General features: G+C 43.4%; 2 protein-coding genes across 5 annotated transcripts in view; one reads left to right on the forward strand and one right to left on the reverse strand.

The window, feature by feature from the left end:
* Positions 1-2,660, forward strand: part of CCDC68 (coiled-coil domain containing 68) — a 28,667-nt gene extending 26,007 nt beyond the window's left edge. For both annotated transcript variants that reach the window (XM_035100522.3, XM_088653116.1), the window contains exon 12: positions 1,744-2,660. In XM_035100522.3, the coding sequence (XP_034956413.3) occupies positions 1,744-1,792 (49 nt within the window). In that variant the 3' untranslated portion in view covers positions 1,793-2,660. The remainder of the gene's footprint in view (positions 1-1,743) is intronic.
* A 3,233-nt stretch (positions 2,661-5,893) lies between these two features.
* The window catches only part of RAB27B (RAB27B, member RAS oncogene family), a 120,858-nt gene continuing 104,511 nt past the window's right edge, over positions 5,894-22,240 (reverse strand). For all 3 annotated transcript variants that reach the window (XM_035100576.3, XM_035100575.3, XM_088653118.1), the window contains 5 exons: positions 21,656-21,827; positions 15,951-16,036; positions 13,052-13,155; positions 11,666-11,789; positions 5,894-10,692 (listed from right to left, as the gene is read on the reverse strand). In XM_035100576.3, the coding sequence (XP_034956467.1) occupies positions 10,503-10,692; positions 11,666-11,789; positions 13,052-13,155; positions 15,951-16,036; positions 21,656-21,808 (657 nt within the window). In that variant the 5' untranslated portion in view covers positions 21,809-21,827 and the 3' untranslated portion in view covers positions 5,894-10,502. The remainder of the gene's footprint in view (positions 10,693-11,665; positions 11,790-13,051; positions 13,156-15,950; positions 16,037-21,655; positions 21,828-22,240) is intronic.

Raw genomic sequence — 22,240 nt, forward strand, 5'->3', positions numbered from 1 at the left:
TGCAGAGCATGTGGGTGTCTATTACAGGCCAGCCACTTGGTTTGCTTTCCTCGGTTATTAATAAGCAGTCCATCTGCTCTGCTTTCTGAAAGGCAGGGAGAGAGATTGGCTTCTAAGAACAAGGCTAAAGAGAATAATGGGGGATGCTGGCATGAGATTTCTATCCTTGGCTGCCTGTACTCTACTTCAGATTCTAAGCACCAGCAGGGATATAGGAACTTGCCTTCTACTGAGTCAAAATAGCTCGGTACCAAGAATGGAGAATCTGTGACCCTCTGGATGTTGCTGGACCACAACTCCCATCATCCCTGGTCATTGGCCATGCTGGCTGGGGATCATGGGAGATAGAGTCCAACAACATCTGAGGGGGCTACAGGTTCCCCATCCCTGGACTGCATTGGCTGTCAGCAGCTCTCCAGAATTTCAGACCTGGGGCCTCTCCCAGCTCAATTGGAGGTGCTAGATTGAACTTGGTTCAGATTCAATACCCAGCCACAGTCTGGTGTTACATCTGGATGTAGCTGCAGAGAACAGAATATTTCACAACATGTGCAACAGTTTTAGATGGTTCCAGGGCAGACCTACTACCTACTAACATTTCACATTTATGGACAGTTCACAAATATTCAAGGCATGTCTTTATCTCAGTAATGGTTACAACAACCCTCTGGTGCCTTCATATTGCAGAAGATGCCCCGAGGCTAAGATAATAGCGGGTTCCATAAAGCCACCCACTGAGCTTATGGCAGATGTGAGATTTGCATCAGATCTTCCTTGCTCGCTCTTCAGTCTCTCAATTGCTGTGCTATAAATGATGGAAGGCTATTGAGTGTGCCTTTACTCTCCAGTCACTTGCATACATCTAAAGGTTCCTCAAAGTTACAATGCAGGAGTGGGGAAGCTGTGACCACCCAGATGTTGGTGGGCTACAGCTCCCAACATTCTTGACCATTGGCCATGCTGGAGATGCTGGGAGTTGGAGTCCAACATCATTTGGAAGGCCACATGTTCCCCATGATACTAGCCCAGAAATTCACCTTCAGAATGTCACGTTCAGGTATGGTTGGCTTGCCTTGAAAAATGAATGTAGTTGGGGAGGTTCTCTCTCCTCCAGATAGTTCTAATAGCTACTACCCATGAAAGCTAAATTCAGTCTCCGTTTTCAAAGAGAGTATTCACAACTGATCACAGAAACAGAGTTGGGAGATATCCAGAGGATCATCTAGTCCAGGCATCCCCAAACTGCGGCCCTCCAGATGTTTTGGCCTTCAACTCCCATGATCCCTAGCTAACAGGAACAGTGGTTGGGGAAGATGGGAATTGTAGTCCAAAACATCTGGAGGGCTGAAGTTTGGGGATGCCTGATCTAGTCCAACCCTCTGCTATGCAGGAATGTGCAGCTGTCCCTTAGGGGATCAGACTTGCAACCTCGGTGTTAATCAGGACCACACTCTAACCAAGTGAGCTATCAAATTATTACAAGATGCTGGAGCAGGTAGATAGTTCAATTGGGTTGTACTAGCAAATCTCCCTGGGGGATGAAGCTGGGCTGTCTTGGCAAGCAGTTGGCTGAATTAGATGGACCATTGATCTATTTTCTACAGCATGATGACGACAGTTCTTAAGGCTATTCTTAAGTTATTGACTCACTGCAGAGTACTGGCACAGGATTCATTTTCCCAAAGTTATGTTTTATCTGCAATTGGATGTATGGCTCACCTGTAATCTTCTTTTCTTCACCAGGCTTGACGGAAGTACACCATACACCATGATTTCCAGACTCCATAAGTGAAGCATCTCCATGAAGCACAGGCCAATTTTTCTGCAGATCCACCGGAAGGATCCCAGTTTTGTTGACTTCATTTCATGGATTACTCTTCCATGCAGTTCTCTTTGAAATATGATGCATAGGGGAGAGAGAAAAGTCTACCCACCCTCCGCCCGCCGCCCGTCACATCATGTTTGGTCTTCTGTTAATGCAGATGGAACCACAGGATGGCTGTCCAATGAAAGAAGTGGAGTCAGATGTGGAGGAGGAGCTTCAAGGGAGACTGGGCAGCTTCTTATTTATTTATTTATCGACTGTAGCTCTGTGACTATTCCCCACCAGTGATGAATGTTCACTGCCTTGACACATTAACTCATAGAGAATAAATTTCAGAATATTATTCATGCTGCATGGAGGTCTGGTGGGGCTGATCCTCACTAGGAACAGGAAGAGGGTTATTGCATGCCCTTCGCCTTGAAGTACCAGGGTGGGTTACAGCAATTGAACATGGACCACAAAAACAGTTTAAAACAACTTGCCCACCCCCAAAATAGGGTGGATCCTAAAATTATGCATCCCGAGTGTCAAGGGCCAGGAGAAAAAGGTGCATCTTTAGCATTCGGTGCAGTTGCCAGATGTCATTCTGCAAGGAGGGACTTCCACAACTTAGGCCCTCTCCTGAACCACAGATACACTCTGGATTTTTGAGGGAGGTGGAACTATGAAGAGAACTCCCTCTGCTGATCTTAACACAAGAGGGTCCATCGGAAAGAAGATGTTTCAGATATTTGGACCCTAAGTTGCTTAGAGCTTTAAACGTAGGTGAGCATCTTGAATTGAACCCCAAAACTAACCGGCAACCGTTGTAGCATTAAAAATTTTTTAAAGGGGTTTTACATTGTGAGGCTTTGTTTCTCCCATAGTCACAGCCTTGTTGGAATCAAGCATGGCTCTGATCCCCAGCTTCTGCCTGCAGCCTGCTTTTTGCTCACTTCACACACAACTCTGGCCTTTGTCCTTCTCACTACCAGCCCGATGAGGGAGGGGTCCTACCCATTTGCCCTCTGGCACAAAGCAACTTCCCTTCTTATACTAATGACCAGTAAAGGTAAAGGGACCCCTGACAGTTAAGTCCAGTTGCGAACGACTCTGGGGTTGCGGCGCTCATCTCGCTTTACAGGCCGAGGGAGCTGGCGTTTGTCCGCAGACAGTTTTTCTGGGTCATGTGGCCAGCATGACTAAGCCGCTGCTGGCAAAACCAGAGCAGTGCACAGAAACACCATTTACCTTCCCGCTGGGGTGGTACCTATTTATTTACTTGCACTTTTGTGCGTGCTTTCGAACTGCTAGGTTGGCAGGAGCTGGGACCGAGCAACGGGAGCTCACCCCGTCACGGGGATTCGAACCACGGACCTTCTGATCAGCAAGACCTAGGTTCTGTGGTTTAGACCACAGTGCCACCCATACTTAGGGTCATTAACAAGGAACTTGCCTGGCTCCTTCAACAGTGTCTCTATAGGAATTTAAGCTGGAGCTTTCCCCAGCCCTACCTTGAGACACCAGGAATTGGGCCAGGGACTTTTTGCATGCAAAGCCACTCTATGACGGAGCTACGGACCTTATTCTTTATTATACAGATCTGGTGTGAAAATCATTGCAGCTCAGTGCTATACACTCCTTTACTGAGAACAAAGCCCTACCAAGTTCGGCGGGATTGATTTCTAAATAAGTACGCACAGACTTACAGGTAGGGATGCAAAAATTAACTATGCAACCCAAATTCTTTGTGTCTTAGAGAGCCGGTGGGGGGGCATCACAAGTTGTGCAGGTCTGCTAGTTCCTTACCAGCTGTGTTGCCCTCTTGTCAAGAGGAAGTGATTTATTTAATTAGACTCCATTTGAAATTACAAACTGCAAAGCCTACTGGAGTGCATCTTCTCAAAAACATCCTTCATGCTGTGTCTGATGAGCTGCTCTCCTTTAACCTGAACCCACCCTTTTTTTGGGGGGGGGTCCAGGTATATGATTTAACAGCAATGAAGCGAGTATAGAAGTTTGCACTTTTTGAGTCATGGATTTGAGTCATTTGGATGGCATTCCAGATTTAGGGCCAAATTTACATGGGGGCACCCCAAAATCAGATGGTGTGGTGTTTCCAATTTTATTTTAAAGCATCTACTCAGGGACTACAATTGTGCTCATGGAGGGAGACACTGAATTATTTCCCAACAGGGACGTTTCCTTAGCTGAATCCAACATATTGCCCCTATTGACTTCCTACTTTCAAATATGTCCTCCTGTTTTTCAGAGGCAAATAGAAACATTGGATGCTCCCCATTTTAAATGCATTTCAGTCATTTGAAACTTTGGAATCACTACTGCTATTAAAGATTTACAAGCAGCTCTCCTACACACTTGCTCATGACTTATTGAGTAATCCCAGCGTGAAGCTTGCTGAGCTGCCCCCAGGAATCAGAAATCTGGCAAATTAGAACATCAAATAGTACTGGTAGCCTGCCATTCAACACAGCTGAATTTGGAAAACATATGGAAGGCAAACATCCATGTGCTTCTACTAAAACTCCTCTGCCCCTCCCACCAAAAAAAAAAAAACTTCATTACGAGCCAAGTTTAGAACAGGTGCCTCTAAAGCAATGTTGCTGCAAAGTCCAGCAATTTAAAATCCCTAAAATAGCTATAACCACATACCCTAAAGAGGCTAGGCTTTGTTTGAAGTGTTTGCAAAGGTTCTTTTGGAGGAAGAGGGGGTGGGGATCTGCTGGAACTGAAGATGCCAATGAAATCCTCCAGACTCAGGCTTGGAAACTAATTTTGGGAATTTGCAGAAGCCTTGAAAGATGAGAGATGAGCTATTCATGCCCTCAAATCCTTCTCTATTCGACCGAATCTAGGTAGTATAAATATGCTCAAGACAGCAACCTGAGGATGTAAGGGAAACCCGTCTGTTATGGAAGATCCCACCCTTGGTTTCTGGCATTGTATAACCTAATGTATCAATTTTATTCCATTAGATAGGGGTAGATAGAGACATGGGTAAAATGCAGAATGGAGGGGGGGGGAGGAGAATGGAAGATATGCCAATTTTCTACAAGCAGGGAATTCTTTTTAATGGACCATCAGATTAGACTCCACCTGAAGTGGTACAGCCAACACAGGCTTACCATATGACAGCTACTGCTGTTGAGTTTTGAATGTGTACATACTGGGCCCATACCCAATGCTGCGGACCTGCTGATGCGAGGGACTTTCATGCATGCAACAGAATTTCCTCTTCCTCTTGTCCCCTCCATCCTCCTGTGTGCCCTTGAAACCAGCTCTGGGAGGTTGACGGACCTTCTGGAGACGATTGGGAGGCAAACTATGCAGAAATTCTGGTTTTAGTATGCTGGCTGTTTGCTGTAATAAACACTGATTTATTGATTGATTGGGAGGCACACAGTGTAGAGGAGAGGAAACCCAAGTCCTATTACACCAGTGGAAACTAATGATGCAGCACTGCATTTTATTGCTTGATCCGCAAGCTGCCCAGAGAACTGATGTTAGTCGGGAGCCCTTAAATTGTGAATATTCCATAAGCAAATATTGGGGAACCTCAGGGGGCAAAAGCCACATTCCAGACCTCTCTATCTGGCTCTTCTTTGCAGACCACGCTCTCTCCCCAGCCACGCACTTGCTGGACTGGAATGCATCCCTGAAGTCTTAATCTTTTTCAGTCTGAAATCTTTTTCAGCCTTCTTCCCAGCCTTCCAGGCGTCAAATGCTGGTGGATCAAATGCATTTTTTACCTTTGCACATACAGTAGGCTAGTTTCTCACACATCTCTCTCTGTTCTTCATCCAGCCATGCAAGAGGCATATTAGATTTCAGTGACACAGTCCAGTCATGAAAAGAATAATTTGAGGTGTAAGGCAGGGATAGTGAGAGGTGTGGCCTAGGGAGGAGGGGTGTGGCCTTAAGAGGGTTCCGAGGGCCAGGTACAAAGGCCTCCTGGGCCACACTGGGCGCTAGGCCTGAGGTTCCCCAACACTGTTGTAAAACATAGTGATCTTTCTCTCTCACACACACACACTTTCCTGATTTTGCGCTTCAACAGCCCAACACTGATTAAAAACATATTATTTTAATTTTCAAAAGGACAGTGCAGATATGAAACCACAAGATTACATTCCTTGACCATATTGTACAAACCCAGACACTAGTTAATAAAAGTTGACAATGTGTATGTATATAATATATAGATATTTAGTTTTAAAGCCACAGGTACTTTGGTACAACAAAGTAATGACTGACATTGTTATGCTGGCATCGCAGTCTATCGAGAGACGTACAATACAAAATGTCCACGTTCAAGAATGTAAATCTTTTAACATGTACAGACCTGCCGCATAGACCAACGTAAAACATGCTCAGAATAATCTAACAGAGAAAACTTTTTTTTATTTTATTTTAAAAAGCAATTGATCAATTAGAAGGTTGCTAGTGTTAAGTCAGGAAGGCAAAGGATACAAAATCTGAAAAGGATCATTTCAATAAATATGCTTAGGCAAAGTACCTCGGATTATTTACACTGAAAGCCCTATTGTGCAGGGAGGACAGGCAGTTATAGGAGATGCTTCATAAAGAATCTATGTAAATTGGTGTTCCGAAAATAAGGGTAGAACATAAGTGATGCAACTTGCCTTTCTCTGAACGAGTGGAGAGAGGAATGCTTCGGTTTTATTTTGTTTTTAAATTTAAAGTGCAAGAATGTCTGTACAACTTGGGACGACCTAATCTCCCCACCCAAGTACAGGCCTTGTCTTATATAGATGATATGAAATGGGAAGGCAGGTCATAGTACAGCAGAGTCAAAATTAAAATGTGTTTCTTGCAGAGCACACACACACACTCGCTTGCCACATGATAGCAGGGCCCTACCCACCTCCCACCCATTTTTGTCCCTTCCTGTGAAAGCTTGGCCTTTTTTGCTTCGCTTCTATAACTGTTGTACATACAGCTTGACTCAATATTATGTTTTACCTGGCTTGACATTTCCCAACGTAAGTGCTGGAATGAGATAAAGAAAAAAATAAATGTCTAAGGGGAGGCAGACAGAACCATGCAAGACTCATGCTCCTGAAAAAAGCCGCAGAAGGTTCCACACCTGGCCCACAAAAGTACTGATCCTAATGTGGAATTGCGAGGAGGTTACCAAGAAAAAAATTGGGGTGTCCTTTTCATTCAGTTTCACAGTAGACTACCATTTGCTTTCTAGGAAAAGGAGACTTCAGATTGCAGCTCTGGCACAGATGCAGGAAACCTGCCCCCTTCCAGATGTTGTTGAGAGTCCAACTCCTATTATCCCAGACTAATGTTCATGCTGGTGCCAGTGAGGGAGAGGTGTATACCTACAACATCCAGAGGGCCAGAGGTCCCTTATCCCTGCTTTAGCAATACCACACCAGCTTTAAGTGTTGGTGTGAACTTAGCAGTTGGTAGATCTAAGACAAGGGTCTTAAGACAAATTTACAAAGACACATTTGGAGAGAATGGGCTTCCCTTATAAAGTATTGATCGAATACCCTTTTTAAGGTGCACCACATATCTGTTACCACTCAGTAACACTCAATTTTCTCACGTGAATCCAATTGGATACACTTTCCCTCCTCCAAGGACTTATCCTAAAAGGACCGTCACGCAGAACCACATTGATAAACTCCTCCATGCTCTTGCAATAGGATAAATGGATATTCCCGGGACACCAGGGCAGAGTTAATTCTCTCCTCATCTATTAAGTATGAACAACTCATCAAGCGTGTGGTGCCATATTGCAGAGGTGACTGGGGAATGCTTTGGCCGATTATTTGAAAGCACTCAAAAGAAAGCACCGCAAAAGCGCCTGAGGAGTTGTAGCGTTCCTGTTGGGACCCTACGGGGGGACAGTGAAAAATGATGTCTCCCATGCCAGCACACACAAAACGAAGCTACATTTCACTGCACACATTCCAAGAGACTCCGTCGTTTTAATCAACATTTTTTTAAAAAGGGAGAAGGAAGCCTGGAATTACCTCTTTATTTTCATACCAACTTTTCTGTGCCCCCTGGCAATTGTTGATCAATGAACCACAGATGGCCTGTTTTAAGTACTCTGTTGTACGTAGGCTCATTTTGTCAAGCAGCCAATGTAAGAACTGCGAGGGCAAGATAAGTTTCCTACATAAAGGGGCCTGGTGTCATTCTGACCCTTCCTGCTCCTTCTCATTTCCAGCTCTGATGAGATGGGGAGGGGGGAGTCACCGGGAAGGTGCCGCAAAAGATGAGTGATGTGCTGTGGAATGAAATCGGCACAGGCACTGCTGAAAACCTCATATAGATTCTTACTATGCCAAACACAACAGACCACTTGGGATTCAGCAGTTTTTAGTACCCTGATGTCCAGAAATGGGGAACCCATGGATCTCCAGCTATCATATGTGGAGGTCTACAGATTCTCCACCCCATTGTAAGAGGAAAAATAGTAATCCTGGACTCTAGTCCTTAACAGGAAACCACGCTTACCAAAATCCCCCCAACATGCAGCTATTAAAAGTACAGAGGGGTTCCTCTCAAATAAGACATCTCCAAATTTTACAGGGAGTTTACAGTAAATGCAGCATGGGGGGAAAAGAAGGAAAGCTGGGCTTCCTAAAATAGGGTGCTTGAGAAGTCTCACTAATGGTCCTCAGAATTAAAAAAAAGCAGTCAGTTATGAGATGGAAAGGGAGGAAAAGCTGCTCTTGTGCTGAACCGTTAACAGCCCATGCGGTATGTTGTTTCACCTTTGTTTCACCAAAAAAAATAGCATGCAAAAATATAAAATTCCAAAAGCATAGCTACTAGGTTTTATGAACGGTTCTACCAGTTAAAAATACCACTGGGGTTTTTCTTTCTTTCTGAAAGATGCCCTGTCAATTGCTTGCTGCAGGTCAGGCAGAATCTCCGTGTGCAGCATTCTAGCAGCTGCAGTTTTCCATGCACCCCCCCTGCTCCTTCCTTGAGGAACTTGTTAGTGCAACAGTTCTTTCCCACAGACTACCATATGCTCATATTGGCTTCAGGATTTGGAGGCTCTGCAGCAAGAGTCCATCAACTGAGCCATCTTAATAAGCAAGGGATGAAGGGGGCAGATCTCAGAGCGGGCACCTCAGAATTCTTCACCTATGAAGTATGATTTTTGGCAAGCAAGCCTAACTCCTCCGTATCATTTCTTCTTAATGTCATCTTCCAACTCTCCATGTTGTTACAGTTTCAGCTTTATACATTAACTGGGCTGCCCAGATACCCTCTTGCCCTTGTACTGCACAAGATCACCTCTGCAGGAATCCTGAATAAAACTATGGACCAATAGTTTGGCCCATAAAGCAAAGACCACATGGTGCTTAAAGTCTCTTCTCCAGTTTTCCCCAGTAGGATCTTGCTGGCTTCAGGGCCAAAGCTGGAACAGCCATATAGCTCTAGGACTTTACCAATATATACTTTGTTTTAACGTGGCACCATGTAAGAATGGTACACACCTGATTTTTTATTTCAAATGATACGTTTTAATACATCACAGCCCTATGACAACCTTTGGCTTTAAAGAACAATTTGGCACCACTCAACAGCTGGCAGCGTAGCTACAGTAACAGAATCACCCTTTGATGCTCTGTTCCTAAGCCTACCTTGCCAATTGTAAATGCTCCCAAGTGCCAGCCATATATTATATATTTAATAAAGGTTTTGCTTTGGTGACGCTCCATTCTCCAAAGCAGCATTCAACTGTTTTACGTTTATTAGGTGGCCCACTTGTAAAACAAAGATAAAAAAAAATTAATGCATTGAGGGAAGAAGATTAATTAGAAAAGCTAACTGCATTCATATGGACTGGTCTTCTCTTTACCTGAGGAAAGAGACTCCTTTAAAGCAATTACAGTGTCACCAGAGAAAGCGTTCGTCATTCTGTTGCCCACGTTCTTGGGAGACAATGCTGGCCTTGGTGTCTGAAGCATGGACAATACCTTTTGGTTTAGAGGGGAAAAAAGCTTCATTGCAGTATGCACCTGCCCCTTCCTACCACTGTGCTAGAATTCCTGGACATCCCCTTCCTCTTTTAGCCCACACCCCTCCAATTCCACTTGGCAATCAGTTCCAATGTTACACAGGTCCTCAGTTTTATCCTGGAAGAGGATGCAATATTCTGAGATCATCAGGGACATCAGTCAGCTGAATGCAACAGCAATGACTGCTTGGTATTAACAAAAAATAAAATACAAAGACATTTATGATAAGCTACTGTACATTAATATCCATTTGCTTTTTATAAACCATCTGTAGCAAATGCATAATGTATATTGTAATAGAAGGCAACAGGACTAGAAGTGATTGAGTGGGCCTACATGTGTGATTCATTGATCATTTAACATTTCAACAACCCTCTCCCCAATATAAGCAAGGCTTTCCTCTATTTACTGGCCTGGTTGTATTGAGAAGATGAAGGTCTTTGGGTTTTCTATGATGACATTGTACAGATAACATCTGTTGCAAGCATGGAAGCATGACTCTCTCAGCATCGGACATAATCGGCCTTGCTTAAGACAACAACAGCTGCCCCATATGGACCACAAGAGCTTCCAGGGTTGAATTTGGTGGTTGGTTGGGTCTGCTATTTTCGGATAGGACGATTCCTTGTTCGTTCCCCTCTGTCTGAGGAGCTAAATCAACAAGCACATTTCTTCTCTTCTGATTTTGCTGCTGCCAGCTTCCCTGAATTTCCTCCGTTGGCTGTGTCTGAGACTTGACTCTTGTCAACACACTGTTCCATACGTTTCATTATCAAGTCCAAGAGCGTTTCCACAGCTTTTTCCACATTCTGGCCGGTAGCTGCACTCGTTTCAAAGTATGGGATGCTAGCAGAGGAAAACACCAAAAATCTTTGTCAGGTGGGACATTTTAAAAATGGGGTCATTAACGAAAATGTCTACCCAGCTCTTCCTTCGAGGGACAACTTATCCGCAGATCCCAGGAGGCCTTCCCTCAATACAAAATTGCTTTTACATCAACAGAACCACATCACAGACCTTCAGATCATTCCCTAGGCATGCCTAAAAAGGCCTGCTTTGACTTTGCCCTGCTCTTCCCCCTACATAATAGGAGTGGAAATCAAAACTCTTTTTAAAACTATCATTGGAGACTCTTGGTCTAGGAGTACCAGATAAAACAAAGACTCAGTGCCACCAGATTATGCAGGAAAGCAAGGTATAAGAGAGATAACATGTTGCACCTTCATTAACATTCCAAATCATAGAATCATAGAGTTGGAAGAGACCACAAGGGCCATCCAGTCCAACCCCCTGCCAAGCAGGAAACACCATCAAAGCATTCTTGACAAATGCCTGTCAAGCCTCTGCTTAAAGACCTCCAAAGAAGGAGACTCCACCACACTCCTTGGTAGCAAATTCCACTGCCGAACAGCTCTTACTGTCAGGAAGTTCTTCCTAATGTTTAGGTGGAATCTAAATACTAACCAATTTAACATTTTTTAAATAAAAATAAATACATGGAAATAAATAAAAATAAATACATGGAAATAAATAAAAATAAATACAGATTAGCAGTATAAAAATAAATACAGATTAGCAGTATAAAAATAAATACAGATTAGCAGTATAAAAATAAATACAGATTAGCAGTATAAAAATAAATACAGATTAGCAGTACGGTGCATCCCAGGAGAGAAAAATGTATGTGAAGCCTTAGGGCATGACCATGGATGTTAGTTAGAAAGTTGAAGTATACACTTAATTACCTTCCATAGGGGAGCTTTAAGGAGGCTTGAAGCCTTTCATTCATGTTAAGATTCCTGTAACTGACTGGGCTTACCCGTATTTGTCTGCTAGATCTTTCGCTTGTCTCTCATTGACCTCTCTCTGATCTGACAGGTCAGCTTTATTTCCAATTAATACAATGTCTGGGTTCTCACAATACGCGTTTGCTTGCAGTTGGCCTAAACAAAACAAAGAAGCCTGGGTAAGGGATGTTGGAAAAAGCTATTTGGAAAAAACCATAAACGTAAAAACAACTGTTTCAATATGAGTACCAAGAGGACTTGTTTTCGTGTCAAGGTAAGAAGTATGCACAACAGAAATTGGAGCCTTAGGAATTTTTTGTTGCCCTAGGGCACAACGGCCCTTCCAATAAATAAATAATAAAACTGGAACAACAAAAACTTGTCTAGAAAGGCCAAGTAGCAGAGAATTCATTTCCTTCACTACAATGGCAACAGAATATTAATAACTTGCATGTATGTAGTGCATTTGAAGTGTTTAAAGCACTTCCCACTATCTCAGTAATCCCTCTAAGAGTCCCGTAAGGTAGGCAAATGTTATTATCCTGATACTGTACAGACATGGTGATTGCTGAGGCTTAGAGAATAGGGGTTCATAATAACATAGCAAACCTGCTGGACCAGACCGAAGACTGCCTATCTAATTGGCATGCTGTTTCCCATAATGGCCAACCAGATGTCTACAGAAAACCAACAGGCTAGGCATGAAGGTGAATGAGGTTGCAGTGACAAAGGGTAAGTCAACTTTGCATTAGTCCTATCTCATGGAAGATCTCAGCCAACCTTTATCCAGAGATAGTATATTGCAGCGTTACCTTGTGAGTCTGCAGCTAAGGCAAGATTTGAACCGGGGACCTCCTGGCTCAGATCTCCTGGTTTCAATGCGGGCCCAACATTGCTTTCAAGGGGCCTAGGGGTCCAATACATGCAACTCACAATATGCCAAACTTCCTCAACATGTTGCCATTCAGGTGTTGCTGGACTATAATTCCCATCAACCGTAAGCATTGGTGCTGATGGGAGTTGTAGTCCTAATACCTGTGGGCCTGCAGACTGGAGAAGGCTGTTCCATGCTCTCTTGCTCACCTCACTTTTTAAAGGATAGGGTAGAGCAGTGTTTCCCAACCTTGGGTCTCCTCCTGCTTTTGGACTACAACTCCCATCTTCCCTAGCTGGCAAGACCAGTGGTCAGGGATGATGGGAATTGTAGTCTGAAACCAGCTGGAGACCAAAGGTTGGGAAACATTGGGGTAGAGTATGGGTTTTCTGAGTGCACTTAAAAAAAATATTTTAAAAATCCCAAGCATGGACAGAGATTCTGTCTTAAACAGCAGTAGTCCCTGTATGGAGAATGACAGATGCAATATAGCCTAATCCCAAAGCACTTGAGGCCACGTAAGGCAGCTGCTCCCGCCACTTACTCATCCAGTTTCTGACATTTAAGAAGCTCTGTTGACTGGTGAGATCAAACATTAACAAGAAGCCCATGGCATCTCTGAAAAATGCTGTCGTGAGACTTCTGAATCTGCCAAAAGAAAGAAAGAAAGAAAGAAAGTGAAAGGATCAACATGCAGACTTAGCTCAGGAAGGGGGGAGGGGAAACCCAAAGTAGGTAAACATTTTTCTGCTGCATGGTTTAATGATGTTGAAACCAAAGATTAACCACAGTGGAAAGCTTTTAACATTCTCCTTTTTACGGGAAATATATGCACCAATTCACTGTTATTCCAATGGTACTGTAAAAGCCGAGAAGCCCTCTTGTGGTTTACAATTTGCTCGGTTACGGACGTGGGTGTAAAAATGTCAAAAACTCTGCAACAAGCCTGTATAGCTCATGCAAAATAACGACACTTTTTGCACACCTGCTTGTTTTGTACAATTGAGTCAAATTTTGCTATCAAGGGGATGGGCAAATGAGCCCACCCTGGCTTCTGAGATTTCAGACGCTATTACTCACACATCCTTCAAGCACAACTCTAGCCATAACGATTAGCTAACCAGGATGTTAGTTCCTTTAAGCGATAGCTGAGAAGGATGCAACATTCCAGAGCGCAACAGAATTCCCATAGCCCTGGTAATACAGTCGTACCTTGGTTCTTGAATGGTTTCAGGAGTCAAAAGGACTCCTGGAACGGATTAAGTTCGAGAATCAAGGGACCACTGTATCCAGTTGCCCACATTTATTGTAAATGGGACTGTCACCCAGTTAAATATATAACAACATATGAGAAATGCCCTGCTAGATCCTGATCCAAAGGCTCATCTAGTCCAGCATCCTCTTCTCATATTGACCAACCAGGTGCCTATGGGAAGCCTGAAAACGGGACCTGAGTGCAACAGCCCTCTCCCTACTTGCAATTCCCAGCTACCGGAATTGAAAACATGCCACCTCCAGCTCGTATCTATTGCTATTCCCACCTGCCATGGGTTTGTCTAATCCCCTTTTTAAGCAATCCAAGTTGAGCCATCTTGTGGGACTAAGGCAGCGGTCAGCAAACTTTTTCAGCAGGGGGTCGGTCCACTGTCCCTCAGACCTTGTGGGGGGGGCGGACTATATTTTTTGCAGGGAAATGAATGAATTCCTATGCCCCACAAATAACCCAGAGATGCATTTTAAATAAAAGGACACATACACATTCTACTCATGTAAAAACACGCTGGTTCCCGGACTGTCCACGGGGCGGATTTAGAAGGCGATTGGGCCGGATCCGGGCCTTAGTTTGCCTACATGGACTATGGCATTGGCTATATGATATCTTAAGTAATTTAGTCAGTTAATTGGAATAAACTAAGCATAGGAATAAAATAATAGGCTCTGATGGAAAACATTACTGTTGCTTGCAAGATGATGCAAATGGCAACATCTTAAAGGGTCCCTTCCAACTCTTGTCATTCTATGTGCATTTTATCGGTTGCCAGTTACATGCATGTAACGTGGAAGGGTAGCTTCAGTTGCATGACAGCATCAGCTGCACAGACTCTGACAGAGAGCAGACAAATCTTGGACTTGGGCTCGAGGAGATTTACATACCGCTGGATTGCTAATAAAATTTCAGTGCGGTTTACAAAAGAGGGGCAATGATCCAGCCCCAAAGTAGTGCTGAAGCTGGAACTAACCACAGGGTAGGATACCACATTGTATAAATAATGGATCTGTTAAGGATTTGGCCTTTAACAGTTGCAATTTCCTGGCATTTTGGAGCTTGGGTGAACATGGAAAGCCCTTATCACAACATGTTAAGCTGAGAGTTGTTTTTATTTTTTAAAAAAATCTATACATAAACATGCATAGCTATTCTTATAAACTCACACATTGCATCCCTCTTTCCTCCCACCTCTTTAACGGTTACTCTTGCCTCCAGGGGGCAGGGACATAGCTGCCAAGTTATCCCTTTTTTTAAGGGGTTTTCCCTTATGCTGAATAGGCTTCCTCGCGAGAAAAGGGAAAACTTGGCAGCTATGGGCAGGGACTGTTGCTTACACTCCTCTGCAAGAGGCTACACAAAACAGTGACAGTCGCATATAATTTACATTCTGATTTGCGACTGCTAACCTATTGGGCACATTCATGAAGATGCTTCCCAGATAACAAAGGGCACAGCAGCTCTCAGCCCATGTAACCATGGCAAAAATGCCTCCATGTTGCAATTTCTCCTTGATAGAGGCTATCTCAGATGTAAAGCAGCCCTTGCCCTTTAGATGTTGCACACGCTAGGACAACTTGCCAGATCACTGCTGACTGAGGTGTGCTAGAAAAGCAACACACCACGATGCAACAGTGGCTGCAGCAAAACCCTTGCTGGAGTCACATGGGCCACGGCCTCAAGAACATTTACTGGGCAAAGTTCTGACTGGAATCAACGGCACAATGTGCCTAACTGTTAATATAGGAACAAGGCAGCGGCAGCTTAAAAAAGGAGGGGGAACTTGTAAGCGTGTGTGTAATTAAATATCGAGAAAGGACCCACATAAGTCTGTCAGGGAGTGAGGATTCTGTGCCTGGAAAAGTTCAATGTATCTCCTTTTCGCAATTCAATTTCCTAAGCAAAAAGAAATGGAGTAGGGGCTGCCGTGTGCCGAGTTGCGCTTCATGATATGGTCAGGAGGGGGAAATGCGCCATGCTGGCGCCAGTCCTCTTGGTGAAAGTAACACACCCACGCCCACATGTGCTCAATCGGATGAACAATTTGCTCTTTCTCCACTCTCTCTAATAATACCTAACCTGCCTAATCTGAAATGGCCTAGCAGGATCTAGTGGAGAGCCTTTCATTTGCTCTTCCAATGAACTCTGCTTCAGAGATGATGTTCTTATGCGTTACCTTTCTTGCCCGGCTGTGTCCCAGAGTTGAAGATGGACCTTAAAGGCTTTCCCAGGAGAGCCATTTGACCCCCGGCTGTTGTATACCTGAAACACACCAAACAAATCTTAGCTGTTTATTGAGGCAGGGTGGTGACTTGATACGCCTTCCATGAAGGCTGAGAACAACATGGCTGATTGGCAGGATGAAGAATACAGATGGAGAAGGGGAGAAGTCATCAAACACTGGAATGGTCATGTAGTGGTTGTTTTTGTTACCAAGATCATGCCCACAGAATGGAAAATGACAGGATCCCTAAGGATTTGCTCCATAGGGAGCTGGCTTCAGGCATCAGGTCATTACAAAGATGTCTGCAAATGCCTTATGAGGAACGGCTTGGGGAGCTGGGTATGTTTAGCCTGGAGAAGAGAAGGTTAAGGGGTGATATGATAGCCATGTTCAAATATATAAAAGGATGTCATATAGAGGAGGGAGAAAGGTTGTTATCCGCTGCTCCAGAGAAGCGGACACGGAGCAATGGATTCAAACTTCAAGAAAGAAGATTCCACCTAAACATTAGGAAGAACTTCCTGACAGTAAGAGCTGTTTGGCAATGGAATTTGCTACCAAGGAGTGTGGTGGAGTCTCCTTCTTTGGAGGTCTTTAAGCAGAGGTTTGACAGCCATCTGTCAGGAATGCTTTGATGGTGTTTCCTGCTTGGCAGGGGGTTGGACTGGATGGCCCTTATGGTCTCTTCCAACTCTATGATTCTATGACTCTATGTGACATGAAGGCTAGCAATATCAACCTTGCAGATACAGTCGGGTTGTGTATCCCTTGCAGTGACCAGAAGAGGAATGACCACTGGGAGGAGTGCAGAGAAGAAACGCCATGGTGCATCTGCAGCAGCACAACCGGACACCTTCATCTGCCCCAGCTGCAGCAAAACATGTTTCTTCTGCATCAGTCTCTATAGCCATAGCAGGCACTATAACCTTCGAGTTTGACTTGTCTCCCAGAGGTGCACTCTTCCATTGTCTCTTGAGACAGATGGATGCAAACAAGAACAAGAGCATCCTGGATGTTACCAATGCCATGCATGTATGATGGCAGAGGGGGGGCTGGTGTAGGATACTGTAAAGGATGGATACAGTATTAGACCTGGGCTGGAGAAACTAATAATAATAATAATAATAATAATAATAATAATAATAATAATAATGATAATTTATTATTTATACCCCGCCCATCTGGCCAGGTTCCCCCAGCCACTCTGGGCGGCTTCCAACAAAATATTAAAATACAGAAATCCATCAAACATTAAAAGCTTCCCTAAACAGAGCTGCCTTAAGATGCCTTCTAAAGGTCTGGTAATTGTTGTTCTCTTTGACCTCTGGTGGGAGGGTATTCCACAGGGTGGGTGCCACTATAATCAACCCCAACTTGGGCACAAAGCTTACTTGGTAGCCTTGGACCAATTACTCTTTCTCTGCTTATTTCAGAGTTGAGGTGATGGGTGGCGCACAACAGTCTGTGTCTACTGAACGAACTAAAATAGTAGTCTGACCAGGGGATCTGAGGATGGATGACGATTTTGTCCATAACAACTCCAGCAAAGGCTGCACTATCAAAGTAAAAGTGTGAATGAACTGCTCAGGGACTGACTGGTGCCTAATTGCTAGGAATGGACACACGATTAATGAGGGGCATTGAACTTCCTTTCTCTTTTGCCTTCCATGAAGATCTGAATACCAATTTCATTCCTCCTGGAGCACAGAGATGGAGGTAGAATGGCATACTGCCCCATATCCTTCCAAAAATATCTACCAACCCCTAGGCCCCAAACAGTTGTGTTCTGAGCTCCATATCTGTAGCAGGGCTGCCTTCTCAGAGTAAATCCATCACATGCTGAACAAGCTGCTCCTGAAACCTGGGATAAGTTCGGGAGCATCTTCTAGCACAGGATAGGGACTAGCAGTTGAGGGACATGAAGTTGGAACTCCCAACACAGATGTGGAAGTGTAGCTGAACAGCTGTTTGGATACCAGAGAACATGAAGTGGTTGTTTAGAAAAAGGAATGTTATGTACCACAGTATCTAGAAGTTATAAATGAGGCTGTGCAAACATTACCAGGTTAAAATGCAGCAAGGTCATTCTTTTTCACAATTCAGATGAAAGCTGCTTTGGGGGCAAATGTATCAAAACGCAGTATTTCATAAGAAATGATGGATAGATGCAGGCTACATATGGATTGCATCCAGTGCTCCTTAAGCCACAGAGTAAATAAGAGTGTGTACACAGCCTCAATTTCCCACAAAACTAACAGGATATAATGACAGGTAGGTAGCTGTGTTGGTCTGACGTAGTCGAAACAAAATTTAAAAAATCCTTCCAGTAGCACCTTAGAGACCAACTAAGTTTGTCATTGGTATGAGCTTTCGTGTGCAAGCAAACTTCTTCAGATACTTCTTCAGATAATGAGACGACAAAAGACTTAATATATTGCCTTGACCTTGAAAATGGTTATGCTGATATATTACAAAAATTGTATGTATCTGTGCAAAATTGCGCATATAAAAGAAAATGTTCACAAAAATGTCTCTATTCTGTTGACAACAACAAAAAACAAATCCTGCGGCAAAAGCTTTTTTCTTATTGCAGCTTATAAGCAAGATGCTGGCTTTTGTTGATTAAACCAGCCTTTATCAACCATGGGCCCTACAGACAAGCTGGCAAGTTGTGTTCTGAAACATCTGGAGGGCACCAGGTTGGGAAAGGCAGGATTAGATATTTAGGCTGCAGTCCTATAACCAGTTACCTGTAAGGAGGGATAGACGATCTTTTAATTTTGGTCCTCTTGGTGTCTTAATTTGCCAATGCTAAATTCAGTTCTCCACATTGCTGCAGCAATTTGCAAACTTTTAAAAAACTAAACCTCATCAAAATTCTTCAGCATTTTACTGTAAGTTTATTACACATTAATGTATGCATTTTTGACTAATGTACACACTAATGCAGTGTACTTCTGGATCTTATTCTTCACCAGTAAATTCGTTTTTATGCATATTTTTACCTAATAATTTTTTGTAAGCATTGTTTGAATGGAGAACTGGATCACAAAACTGAGTAAGTATAAAATTTGAATGACAGTTGTTTCAGTTCTCGTAATGTTTTGGAAAATGCAAATTTGATATGTGCATTGCATTGAATTCTGCCCCCATCCCTACCTGTGAGTATGTTGCATTGAAGCTAATGGGCCTTACTTCTGAGTTGAATTGCACTGTTCATACACTGCGAAAATCTGTTTGGATAAGACAGTGGAATGGTGGCAAGCACATGGACGCTTCCTAGAATAGCAATCTCATGTGTGGTTTGTACTTTGAAATCCCTCACTGTCAAAAGAAGTTTCTCTCCATTCTGACCCCAAAGTACCACCTCTGACAGCTCAACAAGCCAGCAGAAGAATGGCAGAAGGATTTCTGGAGCTGCGTAGGGTTTCCATATGCCAACCAAAGTTCCTATACAATAAAAAAGTTTTGTTATGCGGACTTCCAGTCTACCGCCATTGCTGAGCGGCGAGGAATCCTCGAGCTCCGAGGATCCTGGCACTGTGGGGGGGGCCACGAGAGCGATGCGGCCCCCCAGAAGAACCCCAGATTGAGCTTTCTGGGGTTGTGGAGACTCAGCTGAGCCCCAAAATGTCTCTTCCGCTCCCCAGTAAGCTCTTTTAAGAGCCCCGAGAGCGAGCGGAGTTGAGACGTGGGTGCCTTGAGTGGACTCAATACCTCCGCAACACGAAGCTCCGAGCCGACAGCACTTTGAGCGGTGGATTCTTCTTCCAACTTTGAAAGAATTGAGGATTTGGTCACAGTGAGTAAAAGAAAAAGGATTTTTAATTTGAAAAAAATTGGCTACGGGAGAGATTTAAAAAGGAAGTCGATCTCCCCCATTGAGAGAACGATGACGCAGTTAATTTGCCCGAAGCCGGAAAAATTGACAGGAAGCTTTCAAGTTCCAAAAATTGGATTAAAAACCTTCCCCCTAAGGCAGGGTAAAGGGGAGAAGGGTTGAACTCAGCAAAATCCCTGTAAAAATCTTCATTCTGGACTGGGGAAAGTTCCCCTAGAAGCTGGAGTTGGGTCCCTGGAGGGAACAGTGAGCTGCCATTATGACATCAAAATAGGAAGGAATTTGTTTACCTCTTTGAAGTAGTGAACTGTCAGCATTGAGGAGAGCGTAAAATATTTGGCTGTGAAAAACAAGTTTGATAATGCCCTTTTCATAAATGGACATAAGAGTTTCAAGGTATGAAGAAGAATTTAAAATGTGAGTTTGCAATCAGTTTGGACATAATTTCTGTTGTTGAAGTTTGGAAATATGAACTGCACCATTTCCTGCCTCGCAATCTGTGCTGTTCCCATGAAACCTGAGACGAACAAGATGTCAGTAGACATAATATCATCTGACTTCGCAGACTTTCAAGAGGAACTCCTGAGATTGCTTTTGGAATTAAAAAGTGATGTGCACCAGAACACTATACAGATTGGAAAAAATAAACCAGAACTGTGTGGAAATGGAAAAAGGACTAATTTTAACAGAGATTGCAGAGAAGACCAACAACCATCAGTCCTGGACAATGCAATTGAACCTAAAGAAGAAGAGGAAGGAGCATGGAATATTGTTCCCTCAGTGAGGGGGGGGGGAACAAGACCCATGCTTGATTCAAAGGTTTTTCAAAGAAGAACCAGTGTGGAATAATGCCCCCCCCTCAAGTGAGAGAGGGAGTGTAGGATCCATACTGGGATCAGAATTCAAGGGGATTAAAAATTGTGAAAGCACTGAAAAGTGGAAACGTAGTTGGGTGGCATTGTATAACAGCTAGAGAAGTGGGGAGGCAGCAGGGGATGAAGAAGGAAGAGTGCTGGATAAGGCGTGACAGAGTGAGAGTGGGGTGAGAAGTAATAATGGATGTTATTTTTGACGATTAAGATGGTCCGAAACTGGAACGACTTATGGACCTGGCTGATTCATCTGGGAGACCCTGAGTCCAGGGGAGGGGGGGGGATGAATTAGATTTAAGTGTTTCAATGTTACTAGGCTAGAAGAAGTAATATTTGAATTTATGGAGAATTTTTGGGGGAAATTTTTAGGCTAAGGGGGTAATAAGAAGATAGATGGTTGGAAAAATAAAGTTAGATTTGGATTAATTGGAGTATTTTAGATTTAGGATAGTTGATATTTTTAGAATAAAAATAATTGAGAGATAATGATAAAAATGTGTAAAATGATATAAGATATAATATGAAAATTGCTTAATTTGGATTTAAATATGGATTTAAATATGAACCCAGTGGGGGGGGGAATCGAGGAAGTCTACAATGTTAAGTAAAAAATGTTAGAATTGATATGTTTTTGTTTTTGTTGTTTTCTATGTATTATTTTTGCTTTTTGTCTTTTTGTCTTTGCTTTTTGTGATTTTGTGTACTTTGTAGTGTTTGAAAATGAATAAATATTTGGGGGGGAAAGTTTTGTTACGCAAAGCTAGTTCACATTTTGCTCTTACGGCTGTTAGCAAGTCTGCATAGAGAACATCTGGTTGCTTCAAAGATCAAAGTACAGTCGTACCTCGGAAGTTGAACAGAATCCGTTCTGGAAGTCCGTTCGACTTCTGAAATGTTCAGAAACCAAAGTTATCTTTTTAACCTTATATAGAAGAGAGACTCACCACCCGCTTTTCCCGGAAGTCAATTCCTACTGTGGTGATGAATTTGGGGTTGAACTTGTTGTCAGTGTATCTGTACAGGAACGTGGTCTTCCCAACCCCAGAATCCCCGAGGGCAAGGAGTTTGATCAGATAGTCATAGTCCCCATCAGTCATAGTGCTGACCTTGATGAACCTGCAGAACAGGGACAGAAAAAGAGGGGGAAAGATCGGAATGAAGACAACAAGAAAAACCAGAGACACAAAAACTGGAAGCATCCTGAGTTGTACAGCAAGTTTAACCCTCTTTCCCCACTTAGCCAAAGCTCAGAAATTCTCCAGCTACACTTTCTACACTGTGCCTTCCTTTCTTGGAGGGGATGTTGCCCTCACCGTTGAACCATGAGCCAGGGAGTGTGTATTAGAACAGGGGTAGGCAACCTAAGGCCCGGGGGCCAGATGCAGCCCAATTGCCTTTTCAATCTGGCCCGGGGACCGTCAGGGAATCAGCGTGTTTTTATATGAGTAGAATGTGTGCTATTATTTAAAATGCATCTCTGGGTTATTTGTGGGGCATAGGAATTCGTTTATTTCCCCCCTCAAAAACAT

Source organism: Zootoca vivipara, chromosome 10, assembly GCF_965207765.1.
Source record: "Zootoca vivipara chromosome 10, rZooViv2.hap1.1, whole genome shotgun sequence".
Lineage (NCBI taxonomy): Eukaryota > Metazoa > Chordata > Lepidosauria > Squamata > Lacertidae > Zootoca > Zootoca vivipara.